This window comes from Electrona antarctica, assembly GCF_951216825.1.
Source record: "Electrona antarctica genome assembly, contig: scaffold_25, whole genome shotgun sequence".
NCBI classification, from domain to species: Eukaryota; Metazoa; Chordata; class Actinopteri; order Myctophiformes; family Myctophidae; genus Electrona; species Electrona antarctica.
In genome coordinates, this window is record NW_027637034.1 from 8,204,221 (window position 1) to 8,222,955 (window position 18,735).

At 45.9% G+C, this 18,735-nt stretch overlaps 1 protein-coding gene across 1 annotated transcript; it reads right to left on the bottom strand.

Annotated features, from left to right (window-relative positions):
- Positions 1-457: 457 nt before the first annotated feature.
- LOC306919237 (uncharacterized protein) lies at positions 458-16,356 on the bottom strand (the record flags this gene model as incomplete). Its single annotated transcript, XM_079532057.1, has 6 exons — positions 458-468; positions 924-986; positions 4,593-4,736; positions 5,992-6,261; positions 15,945-16,111; positions 16,349-16,356. The coding sequence occupies 6 exons, from the start codon at positions 16,354-16,356 to the stop codon at positions 458-460; spliced, it is 663 nt and encodes a 220-aa protein (XP_079388183.1).
- Positions 16,357-18,735: the final 2,379 nt, after the last annotated feature.

Below are 18,735 nucleotides of genomic sequence, written 5' to 3' on the forward strand. Positions count from 1 at the left end.
ATATTTAAAATACAACACAAAATGCCAGGGTGAACAGTAGCCTATTGGATCATGTATGTATCATCAGCTTGACTTAAAAAATATATAATTTATATATAAACACCTTCTGTACTCTTATTTGTATCTTCTTTGTGTGTTGGGATATCAAATTAACCATCTAAATCTTAACTGTATTTACAGTGGAATCTGCATATGTGTAGAAACATGTGTCCATGTAGTGTAATGCATTATCAGGATATGTCATTATTCTTATAATAATCATATTATGATTACATGGTTAATTATTAACAACAGAGACACAATAACAGCAACAGCTTTTTTTCTCCAAATGCTAAATAATGAACCAACCCACATTCTTTCCCCTCGTTAAAATGCAAATAGGCAAATGATGGCTGGTGCTTAATTCACTATACAATATAATCGCTGCATTCAAATGCAGCGATTCAAATGTTAATGGTCACTGGTTGTCTGGCATTGGACAGATCACCTGTTAATGATCACATTATGGATGAACTGAGACCATTTCACTTTATTTAATGAATCTAAACTATATCCAGACAATATTTGTCCTTCCACATGTTGTTTCTTGTGTGATTTCAGTGTGTTTAAAGTTGACTGACCTTCACTGGTCTCCTGCCACTCATCACTGTCTTCAGTGTCAGATACAGAACAGTGTGACGAGAGGAGCTGGTCGTCACTAGTTGGTTGTGATGTTCCACAGTCCTCTACATCAGCTTGTGTTTTCATGTGTTCAGTTGAGGTGCCGGCTACAGGCTCTGTCTCTCTGTTTTCATCATCATGATCATCTTCACTTTTCACTGCTTGTAATGTCAACATTGACCCATCAGCCTCCATTGGTCTTTGAAGTAGCTCCTCTTGTTCATCTTTAATCTGTGGTGGTTGTGGTTCCTCCTGGACCAGACTGGAGCTCCTCTCCTGTTGTTCAGTGACAACTTCCTCTTTACACACAGGGAGGTGCGGGACGGCTAGAAAAAAGACACAAAGAGAGAAAAACATTTAATGTTTGAACTTTTCATTTTTGGAGGAACATCATCACAGATAGTTTTCAGGGCTTGACATTTGAGCCACATTTGGACAAGAACATTTACTCACTTGTCCAAGTAAAGATTAGTCATTCTTGTACTTGTCTTGCATATTTTGTTTGTATTGAATATAATGTTGCATTTAAATAGTTACAATTAAGTAACAAGTGTTCAACAGAAGTTTATGATATATAATCCACCACTCCTGAATGAAGTGCCTGGTGCTGGGAGTCTGAGGTATTCCATTTATAGTGACTCATAGGAATAGACTGACAACCGGGTATAGTCTGGTGACCACCGGAGAGACGGGTGCCAGCCGGAATGTAGACGGCACCTGGGTGAGCAGTACGGGTTAGCGCCCCAGCCTGTGTCCTCCGTGAGGAGGAAGCCCAACAAACCTTGGTGAGGCCTTTAGGAGGGCCATTATAATCCACCACTCCTGAATGAAGTGCCTGGTGCTGGGAGTCTGGTGCAACGCACAGGTCCTGGGCCTGGTGAGAGTAGGAGTGGACCTGGCGAGACGTAGGAGGGGCCCGGACAGGAGTCAACCCACAGAGCCTAGTCCTTCCACGCGCCAGAATTTGGATCTCCCAGTCCCGGCAGAGTAGTTCCGGAGCAACGGATTGTATGGCCTTTCTCATTCCCTGATGGACTGATCGAGGGTAGCTACTGGGACATAAGACAATAAGATTTGATCAACCCCGGCTGGGTCGCCTGAGTGAGGGGTATGATGATGGTAGACCCGAAACCCCGTTGACCTCAGGATACATCACTGAGGATACGTCCCAGGTGCATCCATGCGATTTATTTTTAGTTATATGACAAAATAACACTACACAAAAAAAACAGGTTGTTGGATGTTGGATGCTGAAATTAATATTATGCAGTTGTGTTGAACAGTGGAATGTCATGAAGCAAGAGTTCAACCAATGCAACCCCCCCAGGCCACCCCCCCCCCCCCCCCCCCCCGCACACCAGCCTTCCTGAGTGGGTATAATCAGGAAGCGCAAAACCACAGGGGGGAGGGGGGTTAGCTATCTCTTATGGCATCCCCCCCTGAATTATCACACGGACCACTGTTTACAGGCTGTGTAAACAATTAGGTTTTCAACATCGACCTTTTCAGACCCCAGGCCAGGAAACGGGGTTTGAAATGCTTAACCAGGGAATGAGAGAGAGCGAGAGATTGGCACGAACCCCCTGAGTTGACCAAGGAATGACCTTCCGGAGAGACTTTGCGTCGCCACGCTAAAATCAACATGCACACAGAAATGGATATAAATGCGTTGGCTCCCCATATACTACAAACACGCACGCACCACTGACAGCATGTGTAGGGCGGCTGTCTTTTTCTTTTGATGAAATCATGGTCTACCTACTGATATGTGTCATTACAAATGAGTGAGCATGTCTGTCAAGATGAGAGAAAATCATCATCATTTTTCGACCGCAGTCGAGATCGTGGATTTCACAATATCACGCTAGACTTTCCGGTCCTTCATTGCCATCCCCAGTTCCTACTTACTGATGCCTGTGTCCCTAGCGATGACATCAGGGAACGACAGTTTTCTATCTCTGGTCTGTTTGAGGCAGGACTCCAGAGAAGAAGGGAAGATATAACCTCATTGTCAGCTCTGTAGCAGTGGCCGGCAAACTGTGTTCTTCTGGATCGGACTAGTGAAGAAACACGGGGAAGGTTGCCGTATATTAGATTAGTCGATGGGTGGCTCTTCCAAGACAGATTTTGCGCTCTCATTAGAAGGCGGGTGTAAGTGCCATCCAACCGTTTCTCTAGTTTCTTTGAACATGTCCATGTCTCGGAGCCATAGAGTAGAATCGGCTCAACGGTCGTCCTAAATATTTTTACTTAACATCTTAAGTAACTAAGCTGGGATGACCAGAACTTATGCATGTCATTACAGGCTGACCAGGCCATACCCTTCCTAGTTTGAAAGATATATATGAACCCAAATACTTGTAGTCATCAACGTGTTTCAGAGGAGTGTTGTTAAGTGTTTTTATAATGTGGTTATTGTTGGATTTGCATATATTTACGTATTCAGTTTTCGTCTCGTTGAGATAAAGACCAACACAGTTGGAGGCCTGCTCAAGAGACTGAAGGAGAGCCTGAGCTCTTGATTGACTGATTGACTCCAATGATTGACTGATAAGCGCGATGTCATCAGCGAAGTCAGTGTCATTATTCTCATTTATCTTAGCTCACCAACAACCCTGTGCACCAGCTTTTCTCTTGAAGTTTAAACAAACTATTTTTAATCTTTCTTTCCCCTTTTCGTTCTTGTTTTAATTTTCCTTGCAATGTGGTTTTGATTTAAGCGGAGCTACAGTTGTGTGTCTGATAGATTGGGATCTATGCGCCCTTGCTTTATTTGCATGCCTTTACCGAATAAGCAACGGCACGCACAATCCCAATTTTTATCAGCCAAACAACGCGCGTGGATAATTCTCTTCGGCTCATGCCCCAGGGGAATTATTATGTGCCCGTTTGCTGTGTTTATTGTTATGTGAAAAACCTGACGGCTATGAATTAATTGTGACTTGGATTTGATAAAATAAATATCGCATATGCTCGCACAATCTAAATACAGGTTTGGAACTCATCGTGGGCGGCTGTGGTTCAGGAGGTAGAGCAGGTCATCCAATGATCCCTGGGTCGGCGGTTCGAATCCCGGCTCCTCCTGTCCACATGTCGAAGTGTCCTTGGGCAAGACACTGAACCCTACATTGCCTCCAATGAGTTGGTTGGTGTGAGCTCGCCACCATTGGTGTCTGAATGTGGGAAGTGAGGACCCTGGCGTCGACTGTTCGCCGCTTCACCTCCCAATGTATGAATGAATTGTAAAGTGCTTTGACCACTTGGAAAAGTGCTATGAAAATGCAATTCATTATAAAAATGCAATTCATTATTTGATTTATCGTGTGTATTTGGTTTCATGTACAAGAGGGGTTTTTCAAAGCATTTCTTCACTATGTTAAAGAAGTTGCGTCAGAAAACTTGACGTTTTATCTGATCGAGGAGCTAGTATTGTATACCATTGATTTGATCCATTTTGAAGTAATGATATACAAAATTAGGACCTAATTTCCCTTAAGGACTACCTTGACTACATTTGTATGAATGCAATAATATCAAACAATTACAATTTCTCAAAAAATACCATTTATATTAGGACTCCCACCCGTGGGTCCTGGGACCCACTACAGACCTAACAACATCACTGTGGTACATTCTGTTTCCTAGACGGGCTCTCTACCCATTCAGCTATGGCTGTCCCTCTCTAAGGAAGGACAATATCAGTCACTAGAACCAGGGATGGGTGTTTTCTGTGTATCTACGATGGTTAAAATGGAGTATGAAGTTACAATGGGATTGTCTGATAAAAATGAATATAAAATATCTAAATACTGAATTGAGCAAATTCAAAACTGTCCAAAGTGTTCACAAAAAGCCTGAGTAGACGATAACATTACCCACAATTATTTTGAAAGTGAAATATCCCTGTATGTAAGTAAGTAAACAGCACATACCTATACGGTACAACTTTACTACAGGTTGCATCTTCGCATCAAACAGTCCACGTCTCTGGTCCACCTCTGGCTGTTCCTCTGACAATGTTGAATGTCTTTTGGAGGCCATCTCTCTAGATACTGTAGACCTCTCCCTGTGGTGCTCTGTGGAAATCACCAGTAAAAACAACTTGTACTTATCATTCAAAAAAGGTTTACTGAACAACCAGGAATAATCTGGTGACCACCGGAGAGACGGGTGATAGCCGGAATGTGGACGGCACCCGGGAGCAGTATGGGTTGGCGCCCCAGCCTGTGTCTTCCGTGAAGAGGAAGCCCAACAACCCCACGGTGAGGCCTTTAGGAGGGTCATTCAAGCTGCAAGCGGAGCCTACAGAACCACCGTTGCCCAGGTGGAGCCTGCAGCACCACCGTTGCCCATGTGGACTCTGCAGCACCACCGTTGCCCATGTGGACTCTGCAGTACCACCGTTGCCCAGGTGGAGCCTACAGAACCACCGTTGCCCAGGTGGAGCCTACAGAACCACCGTTGCCCAGGTGGAGCCTGCAGCACCAATGTTGCCCATGTGGACTCTGCAGTACCACCGTTGCCCAGGTGGAGCCTACAGAACCACCGTTGCCCAGGTGGAGCCTACAGAACCACCGTTGCCCAGGTGGAGCCTGCAGCACCACCGTTGCCCAGGTGGAGCCTGCAGCACCACCATTGCCCATGTGGACTCTGCAGAACCACCGTTGCGCAGGTGGAGCCTACAGAACCACCGTTGCCCAGGTGGAGCCTGCAGCACCACCGTTGCCCATGTGGACTCTGCAGAACCACCGTTGCCCAGGTGGAGCCTACAGAACCACCGTTGCCCAGGTGGAGCCTACAGAACAACCGTTGCCCAGGTGGAGCCTACAGAACCACCGTTGCCCAGGTGGAGCCTACAGAACCATTGTGGCTCAAGAATCCACCACTGTGTCTGGTGCTGATTGATGATTAGAACAGATGACTGACAGTCTAAGTGATTATACAGATCACTTAACCCTTTGAGTGGTCCAGTGGTGCACGTACCATGTCTCGTGCTTTAAATGGTCTCACGCACACACAAGTTATTTCTTCTTTCTTTTTTCCTCACCATTTATGCCAAAAATCTTACATGATCTATACATGATTATGGGTTCAAACGTATACTTTAAGTATAAAACTATACTTTTGTAGCAGCACGAGCGGAAACAACATGCTGTGTGTCCGTCTGTCTTTTGGGGGGCCATGAGTGACCAAATTATATCTTTACAGTTCCTGAATGACCCTTTAGTCTTGTTAGAATAACACTAATATAATTACATTACATACATTTTGTTTTACCTGAGAGAGTCTTGCACCACATATTCCTACGTAGTAATGTCAAAGTTGACTCACCAGTCTCATCTTCCTGTTCATCTTTAATCTGTGGAGGTTGTAGTTCCTCCTGGACCAGACTGGATCTCCTCTCCTGTTGTTCCTCTTTAATCTGTGGAGGGTGTGGTTCCTCCTGGACCAGACTGGATCTCCTCTCCTGTTGTTCCTCTTTAATCTGTGGAGGGTGTGGTTCCTCCTGGACCAGACTGGATCTCCTCTCCTGATGTTGTGGAGGTTGTGGTTCCTCCTGGACCAGACTGGATCTCCTCTCCTCATATTCAGATGAAACCTCTTTACACACAGACAGGAGAGCGAAGGTAGCATCAGCAGAGCAACTCAAAGTGCTTTTGTCAACTCAAAGATGACATTTATTCTCCTATTTGTTTTGTCAGGATAACCATCGTTTTAAAAATGTCTCGAGTCTCTTCACAATGCCTCACAGAGCAAGGCGTTGTGAGTAGAGCCCGACATCGGTCTCACCGATGTATCCGTCATTTGTGGCACCGATGCCGACATTATTTCACCGATTTTTCATTAATGTAACCTACACTTGTCTTTTAGATTGTAATATGGGCTCTTTCGGTTTGATATTAATTAATTTCTTACAGCTGCAGAGAATGGATTTCTCTGCACGCCGTGCCTCCGACTCTGGAGCCTAGGCTGCAGCAGAAAACCCTGCCCTGCGAGTGACTGTCATAAAGGGAAGTCCAGCTGTCATTCCGGACCCCTCGCCCTTAGAACTTTTACATGGTTGTGAAACTAGAGGACAATATCTCACTCCGGAGCGTGGAGCACATATATGCCGCCCATGTCTCCTTGCTCACTGGGAGCGGAGGCATCCGATCTATGGCTGTGTATACAGGAATATATGTAATTTATGTATGATCACAGACATTCTAGGGCTAGTATAACTATAGCCATGGTTCACATGACGCTCGTACTTCACGAGCGTCATGGCTTAACTTCCGCCTGTTTTACACGATCGCTACATTTACAGAGCAAACGTGTACATAAACATTCAGATTTCAAATTTAAAGTACTCACCACATGTGCCAGTAATTCACTGGTACAGCGATTAGCATTGCTGCATCCCGTGTTGTGTAATAAAAGGAATTTTTATCCGAGCTGTTTTTTTTGCCATTGGCTTTCAACTAGGGGCGACTGTGGCTCAGGAGGTAGAGCAGGTCGTCCAATGATCCATGGGTCGGCGGTTCGAATCCCGGCTCCTCCTGTCTACATGTCGAAGTGTCCTTGGGCAAGTCACTGAACCCCAAATTGCTCCCGATGTGCTGGTTGGTACCTTGCATGGCTTCCGCCGCAATCGGTGTATGAATGGGTGAATGTATTGCACAATCTATGTAAAGCACCTTGGATAAAGGTGCTATATAAATGCACCATTTACCATTTAACTACGCGCCCGTATAGGTCGGGAGGAGTGTGGCACTGGGTGTGCACTCCCGGTGCACTCCCGGTGTGCAACTGTGAATTTCCTAAACGAACCCCGTTTGAGAAAAGTAGTCGGTGCTCGGATAAAAATGCTTTTTATTAAACAACGTGGGATGCAGCAATGCTAATCGCTGTACCAGCAAATTTCTAACACCGGTGGCACATGTGGTGAGGACTTTATATTTGAAATCTGAATGTTTATGTAGGCCTTCACGTTTTCCATGTAAATGTAGCGATCGCGTAAAACTGGCTTCAGTTGCGTCATGACATGTGTCCTTTATAATTTCTCCCCTTCAAAGTAAAAGCTCCTCTGCGGTGATTCTGGAACAGTGAATTGTAACTTGTATTTTATTTTGAAAGGGTCAGTGGGAGAGGAAGTGGGGTAGCCTGTTTAAGGTCTCTTGACATGCCTTTTGAGAACAATGTAAAATGTTTGGTGAGGCTGGGAAGGCATACCGTTTTTGACCTTATTTCATACTTAGCCTACTTACTAGCATACTTATATGAACCCCAGGGCCCTCACCATGTGGAGTTAGAGGTTTGGATCCTCGAATGCCTCTACAACATGTTTCAGGGCTAGTATAACTATAGCTCTGGTCCATAGCTCTAATGCATTGCATTTACAGTGCTCCCACTAAGGAAAGTAGGCTTTCTAATGACACAACCCGCCTGTGTATTGGTGAGTAGCAAAAACGTTATTTTTATTTACGCTAAAGACGAGAGGCTGGTCTGCATTCATGCGAGCGGCGGAAGTCGAGAGTAAGGCCCTTTCCCAATTCCCCCCTTCTCCATGGCCCTTAGCCCTTCCCCTTGCTGATGCGCGTTCACGTGAGGAGGAAGGGTTATCTCAATTCTCTTTGGAGCTAGGGGTAGGGCCGAGGGATTGGATCTTGCCCAGACTTAAAACGGAGGGACATCACAGAGGGCGGAAGGCGGACGAGGTAAGACGCCTTTTCCGTCCTTTATTATGGAACTTATGGAAGAATATGATATATTATTTGAATGTGTTAACAATCTGCATCGCCAAAGATATCGCAATTTCTAGCAAAGGTTAACGTTACCTCACTTGAACTAACAATATGCTACGGCGTTGCATTCAAACAACGTTACGGTAACGTTACCCATTAATTTCGCATCGGCGCTTTATTATTTTTTATTTACCGCCGGTGCCCCGGTGGAACAACTCGGATGCAAACTACTATCTTAACTAGCAGGCATCAGTCCGACCCCCCAGACCCCGATATGTCAACATTCTGCAGTTTTGGAGCTCTTAAAAGCCGTGATGAAATAGCCTACTGTACCTACATAACGCTGTTGCTGCATAACGTTGGCTACTCGCTGCAGTGATAGCTGGTATTTATTTATTTATTTGACAGGGACAATGCTCATTAATCAACATTTCAGTTTTCACTTCCATGTAAATGTGCCAGAGTTAGCCATAAGCTAATTTTCATCTGTAGTCCCTGAGCAGGCTCTTACAAAGGTAGTAAAACTAAACATACAATGACACATACAGTACAATACAATGCAATACAGATACAAGAAAGACAGAGTGTATAGTGTGCCAGCACACAACACCATGCGTTGATGCCATGTGTGCATATGTGCCAGCACCCAACACTATGTCCATACAAAAACACAATACAACGGATAAAAGAAAGACAGAGTGTAGTGTGCCAGCACACAACACCATGCGTTGATGCCATGTGTGCATATGTGCCAGCACCCAACACTATGTCCATACAAAAACACTATACAATACTGTACAATACAGGAACAGATCAACATGGTACAGGGGACAGAACAACTGCAAAGTGAAGTGAAAAATGACACCGGTGATGAATACTAAATAGTGCTGATAGTTACTCATGATTACAAATTTGATTTGTTTTAGCCACCTCTTCAGGTTAAATTTGAAGGTCAAATAGTTGGAGGTCTCTCTTATTTCTGTAGGGAGACTGTTCCAGTGATGGGAGGCTCTAACAGAGAATACTGTTTTACCAAACACACTACGTCTGATTGGCACTTCACAGTCTCCTCTGGTATTTGCCCTTGTTGCTCTGTCACCACTGTCCCTTCGATCTATGTACTGTTTCAGTGGTGGAGGTGCAAGTCCATTTAAGATTTTAAAAATGAGACAAGCATCTGCAAAATGTTTAAAACTGTCAAAAGTAAATAAGTTGTACTTTTTAACTATATGGCAATGGTGGTAACGGTTGGGCTTTTGGTCCAGTGTTTTTAATGTCTGTTTGTAAAGTGATTCTATGGGTTTTAACGTTGTCGGATTTGTCTGTGACCAGGTTGTGAAACAGTATGTTATGTGAGAAAAAATCATAGCATGCATGAAGAGTTTAGCTGCGTCTGTTGTGAGATATGGTCTTATGTGTCTGAAATTAGATAAATTGAATTTAATTTTGTTGGCTACATTTTTAACGTGTTTTTTAAATGTCAAATTTGAGTCTAGTGTGATTCCAAGATATTTAAATTCTGATACTACCTGAATACTGTTACCTTTGACAAGAATGTCAATGTCAGGTTCTGTAGAGTTGCGTGAGAAAAACATACAGACAGTTTTGTTTGTGTTGAGGTGTAAACATGAGTTTGTCAACCAATCAGATACATGGACCATGGCTGCAGTTAATTTATCTGCTGCTAGTTGTTTGTTTTTAGAATGTGTATAAAGAACTGTGTCATCAGCATACATTTGTATGGAGACAGTTGGACAGATAGAAGGCAGATCATTTATATATAAGCTAAACAAAATAGGGCCCAGTATTGATCCCTGAGGGACTCCAATGTTACAGTTGAGATATGATGACTGAATATTGCCAACACAAACACTTTGCTTCCTATTTGCTAAATATGAATGCATCCATTTGACAGTTTCAGTAGAGAAGTTAAAGAAGGAAAGCTTTGACAAGAGTACCTGATACCTGAGTACCCCCCCCCCCCCCCCCCCCCTCCCAGGGAAACCAGCTATGGAACAGACTGCAAGCTGCTGTACAGCCTGTACATTGGATGGATGGAGATGAATCACGATTGTCCTAAATGTTGTTGAATTTTAAACATTATCATTCATATTATGTAGCATACCACGACTTCCATGATAGAAAATGACTCTGTTCTTAATGATATTAAAAACAATGAAGACAGTGACCACAGCCCCTTCTTTCTATACTGTAAATTGTTTTTCCTTTTTCTAACCCTGTAGGCTATGATATATAACTACCCATTCTATACAAACTGTTGATACAATAATCAATGAATCAGGTACAACTGTTGAGAAGGTGTCAGAATGAGCTATATCTAGCATTACATTCTGGTGGGCTACCAAGATGAGACAAAATTACAATATTGTAGGAGTGCCGGCGTAGGCAGAGAAGAGAAGGAGATATTTCTCAGATTGGAAAAGCCAACGATGGTGGCACTCCGTTTATTCAGAAAAGAAGAGAGAGAGACAACACTTGTCGCAGAGGTAAATACGTCAACACCTCGGAGGTGTGTTTCTGGACTTAAAGGTAACACACTGCATTGCATTATAATGAGGAACAATCATATTAAACGTGGGCAACAACGCAGTGAATTATTAATGTCATATACAACTGTTCTGTGTGTGCCTAGTCACCACACACGTCCCCCCAGAATTCACAAGAACTGGCCCAGTGAAACGACCAGGGACCCGAATGACCCGCCCAAAGCTATTCCGAAGCTCCTGGGCAGGCAAAGGAGGTCACAGCGGGAGAGTGACAGATGGGTGCTGACGGCGAGTAGGTACCGGGCGGCAGTGTGGGAGATCCAAAGGGGGCCGGACCTGTTCCAAGGGAGCCCCACCCGGGGGCTCAAATCCAGGTGGGCCGGCTTCAGTCGGTCCACTGAGACGCGATCCAACCTGCCCCCAATATCAACAACAAACGTCTTGTCGCCAGCCTCCACCACCCGGGACCATCGTAAGGTGGTTGCAGGGGTCCCCGATGGGCATCGTGACAAATAAACACATACCCCGCCGCTCGCAGGTCGGGCGGGATGTGCACCTGGGGCAGGCAGTGGTGCGAGGTCGGGACTGGCAGGAAAGTCTTAGCAGCATCCAGGAGAGTACGGCGTTGGTCAGAAGCAGACCAGGGGACAGTAGTGCGGGGAATAAAATCCCCTGGGACTCTGAGGGTCTGTCCATAAACTAACTCTTCCGAGGAAGAAAGCAGGTGCTCTTTAGGCGCAGTCCTAATCCCCAGCATCACCCAGGGGAGTTTGTCAATCCAGGTGTCGTCCTGGAGAGTAGCCTTAAGTGCGGCCTTCATGTCCCTGTGAAAGCGCTCACACATGCCGTTGGCCTGAGGGTGGTATGCCGCCGTGCGGTGGAGCGAGACACCCAACTGATGAGCAACAGAATTCCAGAGTTCAGAAGTGAACTGGGGGCCACGATTGGACGACAGATCAGAGGGGGCGCCGAAGCGGGCGACCCAGGTACCGATGAAGGTGCCACATCAGCCGCTGCCGTTGCTGACAGCGGGACTGCCTCCGGCCAACGGGTGGTCCTGTCCACCATAGTCAGGAGGTGAGTAAATCCCCTGGAGGGAGGAAGAGGTCCCACCAGGTCAACATTGACATGGTCAAAACGCCGTTCAGGAACTGTGTAGGGCCCCAACGGGGCCTTAACATGACGATGGATCTTTGCACGTTGGCATGCCACGCAGGTTCTGACCCATTCGCGAACGTCCTTCTTCATGCCATGCCAGACAAACTTTGCCACCACAAGACGTTGTGACGGCTTACTGCCGGGGTGCGAGAGCCCATGTATGGCGTCAAAAACATTCCGTCTCCAGACCTGCGGCACCACAGGACGTGGCAGCACCAGAGACACGTCGCACAGTAGTGTTGTGCCGTCATCGCCAAAAGGTACGTCCGCCAACTTGAGGCCAGTGACTGCTGTTCTGTAAGCCTGAATGTCGGGGTCTGAGGCCTGGTCGTATAATCGATCCCGAGGTGCACCGCGCCAATGACCACGCGAGAGAGGCAGTCAGCCACGGGATTGTCCTTGCCTGCCACGTGTTGGATGTCCGTGGTGAATTCAGAGATGAACGCCAGGTGGCGCTGCTGCCTGGCCGACCATGGTTCCGACACCTTGGCCATGGCGAAAGTCAGAGGCTTGTGGTCCACAAAGGCAGTGAATGGGCGAGCTTCCAGCAGGAAACGGAAGTGGCGAACTGCTAAATACAGGGCGAGGAGCTCACGGTCAAAAGTGCTATATTTCTGCTCGCTGGAACGAAGTTGGCGGCTGAAAAAAGCGAGCGGTTGCCAAACACCCTTGACCAACTGCTGGAGAACAGCACCAACAGCATAGTCCGACGCGTCCGTGGTGAGAGCAACAGGAGCCCCTGGCACTGGGTGAGCCAGCATAGTCGCTCCTGCGAGGGCATGTTGTCGCTGAGAAAGCCACCAACATGTCCGTGGACCAAGAAATGGCGTGCCTAGGAGAGTTCTTCCCTTTGAGAGCACTGTATAGGGGCCGCATAAGGTTGGCAGCCCGAGGCACGAAATGGTGGTAAAAGTTTACCATGCCACAGAACTCCTGTAGAGCCCTGACCGTGAGAGGCCGTGGGAGCTTCAGCACTGCCTCCACCTTTGAGGGCAGTGGGATTGCTCCGGCTGTAGTGATGTGGTGGCCCAGGAAATCCATAGAAGACACTCCCAACTGGCACTTTGCTGGGTTGATGATCAAGCCGTGCTGCCTGAGACGACTGAAGAGAAGCCGTAGGTGCGACAGATGCTCTGCTGTCGACGTGCTGGCCAGACAAATGTCATCGAGGTAGACAAAAACAAATGACAAGTCGCGCAGAACCGTGTCCATCAAACGCTGAAAGGTTTGGGCAGCATTTTTGAGTCCGAATGGCATCCTGAGAAACTCAAAAAGCCCAAACGGGGTGATTACCGCTGTTTTGGGAATGTCCTGAGGATGCACGGGCACCTGGTGATAGCCGCGGACGAGGTCCACTTTTGAAAAAATAGTTGCACCCGCCAGGTGGGCCGAAAAGTCATGGATGTGTGGAATAGTGTAACGGTCAGGCGTAGTGGCAGCATTAAGGCGCCGGTAGTCGCCACACGGGCGCCAACCACCATTGGACTTGGGCACTAGGTGAAGGGGGGAGGCCCAGGGGCTGTTTGACCGACGCACGATGCCAAGGCGCTCCATTGCATCGAACTCCGTCCTAGCGATAGCGAGCCTGTGTGGGTCAAGACGACGGGCCTTGGCGTGCACAGGTGGGCCTTCGGTGGAGATGTAATGCAACACGCCATGTTTGGTGGAGGCAGATGAAAAAGTAGGCGTGGTTATGTCTGAGAACTCCCCGAGGAGGTGAGAAAAGTCATCAGCAGGCGAGAGTGCACTGGACAGCTTTGTCGGGGCAGTGTCACTGTGCTCACAAGGAAATGAGCTGAACGTTTCAGCATGGACGAGGCGTCGGTTCCTCACATCAACCAGAAGTTTATTGGCAAAAAATAAATCAGCGCCCAAGAGGGGGGTGGAGACTTCCGCCGACACGAAATCCCAGGTGAAACGCTGACCAGCAAAACACACCGTCACAGTGCGTGTGCCAAAGGTGTGGATTGTGCTGCCATTGGCTGCCACAAGGGGGGGGGCCGCGTGGCCCTATGCGAATGTCTGTGGCCGAAGCTGGCAAAGTACTCATGTGGGCGCCTGTATCACAAAGAAAACGACGACCGGAGATGGAGTCAGTGATAAACAGCAAGCCGCTGGTACGGCCGTCACCCACGGCTGCTAATAGGTGGCGGCCGGTGCGTTTCCCGACGCACTGAATGTACAGGGAGGAAGTCATTTCTTGGCTTTATTGCCAACCTTGGCATGGTAGAAACAATCCTCCTGGCTGCTTTGCACGTCGGGGCATAGTGTTAGTGGCAGAGATGGAGTATGGCTGATACATATGGTCATCACTGCTGGAGACACTGGAGGCAGTAGTGGGCGTGGCCGCAAAACATTTCTTCCCAGCCGAGAAAAATGTATCTGCCTCTCTGGCCAGCAGACGAAAATCAGTAATAGCAGAATTTGCAAGTGCCAAACGAACCTGGTCTGGAAGCTGCTGCAGGAAGAGTTCCTTGAAAAGAAAACAAGGCTGATGGTCTCCCAGTAGAGCCAGCATGTGATCCATCAGCTCAGACGGCTTGCTGTCGCCGAGGCCGGGAAGCGAGAGGAGTTGGCGCGCACGCTCGGATTCATTAAGTCCAAAAGTATCCAGTAAATGTGCCTTCAAAGTCCCGTATTTGTTCCTCGTCGGAGGACGTTCTAGTAGACTCACCACTCTCCCCGCAGTCGCGCTGGTAAGAGATGCCACCACATGATAAAATTTCGTTTCATTCCCTGTGATGTCTTTGATGGCGAATTGAGCCTCCGCCTGTGCGAACCACGCGCTTGCATTTCGTTCCCAAAATTCGGGCAATTTCAGTGAAGCTGACATGTTCAGTAAACTCTGGAAACGTCCAAGAGTATCGGGGTCACCAATGTAGGAGTGCCGGCGTAGGCAGAGAAGAGAAGGAGATATTTCTCAGGTTGGAAAAGCCAACGATGGTGGCACTCCGTTTAATCAGAAAAGAAGAGAGAGAGACAACACTTGTCGCAGAGGTAAATACGTCAACACCTCGGAGGTGTGTTTCTGGACTTAAAGGTAACACACTGCATTGCATTATAATGAGGAACAATCATATTAAACGTGGGCAACAACGCAGTGAATTATTAATGTCATATACAACTGTTCTGTGTGTGCCTAGTCACCACAATATATTTATTTCATCATCATCTCTTCTCCCAAAATAGCCGATCTACAGCTTATAGCAGTGGTTTCCAAAGTGGGTTATGGGGACCCCCAGGGGTCCTTGAGAGAGTTCCAGGGGGTCCCCAGCTAAATGATAGTTTGGAACCAAATGGACCCATAAGGGTCCATTTGTACACTCTGAGTTAATTAACATTGATTTCACAATATAAATTGGGGGTCCCAGAGACAGAAATGCCATCAAATGGGGGTCCATGGACTAATGCATGTCACACTGGCGGTCCGTGACACTGCTAGATTCGTAAAAATCTATGGGGTCCCTGGCATATCTCTTCAAATGGGGGTCTGCAGGCTAATTGTCAATTTGCGGGTCCTTGACATGAAAAGGTTTGGGGACCACTAGCCTGTAGTGAGATTGCAGATCAGCTATTTTCTGAGAACAGGTTGTATATCAATATATCAATATCTACAAGGGACGTTCAATATTTAGGGACGTTCCAATTCCTAGGGTGATGATTTATCTCCCTACCCCTTGACACTCATTATGTAGGGGCAAGGGGAAGGGGCAAGGGCTGAGGGGTAGGGGCAAGGGATGAGGGGTAGGGGTAAAAAAGGAATTGGGAAACATAGCTCTAAATGCAACGCATTAGAGCTATGGACCAGAGCTAGTATAACTACTGGTAAATGTAGTTCCGTCCAGCTAGCTTGATGCTACTTGTTGTAGCTAAGCTGGTGTTGTTGTCTACTAACCTGTAGTGTGTAGATCGATGTCCATATCAAAATCAATGTCCAGGAGTTTGTTTTGTGTCTCCAGCAGAGTTTCTAGTGTCTCCATCTCTCTCTGGAAGAGGTTGACCATGAACTCTCCCACCGCGCTGAGGCGCTCCAACACAAACACTCTGACGCTAAGCTCCACACTACAAACATCAGCAGCGCCACGCTGTTTGTCCACAACAAACAATATCTCCTCTCCCACCGACGCTAGCTGTTCATTTATCTTCAGCCGTACAGACTCCATTTGACGCTTTTGACCTCCTTTAGGAGACATTTCCACCAAGCTTTCTGTTCCTACTGTAATATAGAATGTGTAATAAAGGCACAAACATCAACAATTCCCGAGAGGCACGACAACATGTTTGACTTGTTCAACAAACAACGCCATCACCGTAATGGAAAAGGCACTGTTTTTCTGGCAAATCTAAGCTAGCAAATATAAGACTTCCGGGGGACGATCTCTTCAAAATAAGAGTACCCGAAAAAAAGATTAATTTGCACATTAAAACTATAAATTAAGCATTTAAACGATGCTATAGGACACACATTATGTTTCTGTGTAAAAATAAGTAATAAGTAATGTTTCTGTGTAAAGATAAGTAATTAAAAAGTTATCTAAATGGATAAATGTAATAATTATTTAATTAACTACGCTTTTATTCTGAAAGCAACCGGGTGTCTTAAATTTGCTAGCTCTCAAACAGGAAATTCTAGATTTGCCAAAAAGACGGAGCCAATGGAAAACTAGACGCAGCTACGTGACGTGAGGCAAACAAGCACTGGGTCAAAGGTTTTCCACGCATGCGCAACAAAATAAACCAGGCACTGTTGTCTAAATGCCTTTCGCCTCCTGTTGGTGGGGGTGTGTAACTGTCACTGAATCATAGATAGATAGATAGATAGATAGATAGATAGATAGATAGATAGATAGATAGATAGATAGATAGATAGATAGATAGATAGATAGATAGATAGATGCATGTGTTTTGCAACTGCCTTCGAATCTTCAAATAGACGATCTACAACCTTGTGTTGCGGTGTGACACGCTTTGAGCTTGTAGATCTGCTTTTTGCACTTTTGACAATTTGAATCCATGATGCATTGATATTAAAAGGAAACAGTACTTAATATTTTAACATTGATGCCGTCTGCCGTTACCGTCGCCGGATCTGGCTGCCAGGCTCCCGTCCACTAAAATGACTTCCAGTTTGCCATCTACTGCTTGCCTGATTCCATGTGAATGTAGCATTAGCCAGGGTCAGAGGTCAAAAGTCAGAACACAAAAGTTGTTCGACATCAGGAGACGCATATGTCTATCAAAGTTTTATTGCTGGCTCGGTCAACCGGTTCATGAGCTATGCCTGTTCAAAGTTTGCATTTTCGATTGAGTGCTATAGCGCCACCCTTTGGCCAATGGCCGTGGGCTTTGCGTTCTCACCGTTTGGCATACCATATTGCCAAGTTTAACAAAACCCGACTGCACGGTTAAGCCAGAAATGCAATTTTGTTTTTAAGGGGCCAGGCACTTTGGGAGCGGCCCCTTAAAGACAGACAACTACAATAAGGGACCATAGGCCATTTAGCTTGGCCCCTTAATAACTGAACTGGAGACACCCCCAAAAAATCATGTTTGAACTAGGGACCCCCCCCAAAATAATATATATATTACATGACATGACATTACATGACATTATCAAAATGATTATTATCTTCTATATGATATCTTCTCCACATGAAAATGTTTGAAATTATTTTTTTTGTTCTTTCTTTCTTTCTTTCTTTCTTTCTTTTCAGGCTGGCATTGTGAGAGAAAGTCAACCGGACAAGTTGGTCATGGCATCGGAGCCAGAAGCAGCCCTCATCTGGTGTAGGCAGCTGCCCTCAGATGGTTTTGTTGATGACAACACGACAAGTAGTACCCTACTACTGGAACAACCTGGAACACAATACATTGTTGTCTGTTTTGGAGGTATGTTGTGCTATATTTTATTCATGCAGACTTATTCACTACATTTTTACTCTGTTTCATATTTTAATGCCTAACATTGTTGTCTTGCAGATGGTACCATTGACATCACGGTATATGAAGTATGTGTTGGAGGAGTCCTGAAAATGCTGCACAAGGCCTCTGCTAATGGTATGGGAGAGGAGCAGGTTGCAAAAAACTTTAAAAGTAACGTTTGGGGCATGGTTTTGATGGTTTATTTGATGACAACACGACAAGTAGTACCCTACTACTGGAACAACCTGGAACACAATACATTGTTGTCTGTTTTGGAGGTATGTTGTGCTATATTTTATTCATGCAGACTTATTCAATGACTCATATATACTGTGTGTGTGTGTGTGTGTGTGTGTGTGTGTGTGTGTGTGTGTGTGTGTGTGTGTGTGTGTGTGTGTGTGTGTGTGTGTGTGTGTGTGTGTGTGTGTGTGTGTGTGTGCATGCAAGCTGTACACATTCACTGTATTTACAGTATACTGCTAAATCCTTATCTTTAATGTATGCAACGTCACTACATTTTTACTCTGTTTCATATTTTAATGCCTAACATTGTTGTCTTGCAGATGGTACCATTGACATCACGGTATATGAAGTATGTGTTGGAGGAGTCCTGAAAATGCTGCACAAGGCCTCTGCTAATGGTATGGGAGAGGAGCAGGTTGCAAAACACTTTAAAAGTTGCCTAAAGGAAATATTCTCTTGTGATCTCTGGAATGAGTATGAACGTTGGTATGTAAAGTATGAAAGTAGAGCTCTAAAGAAAC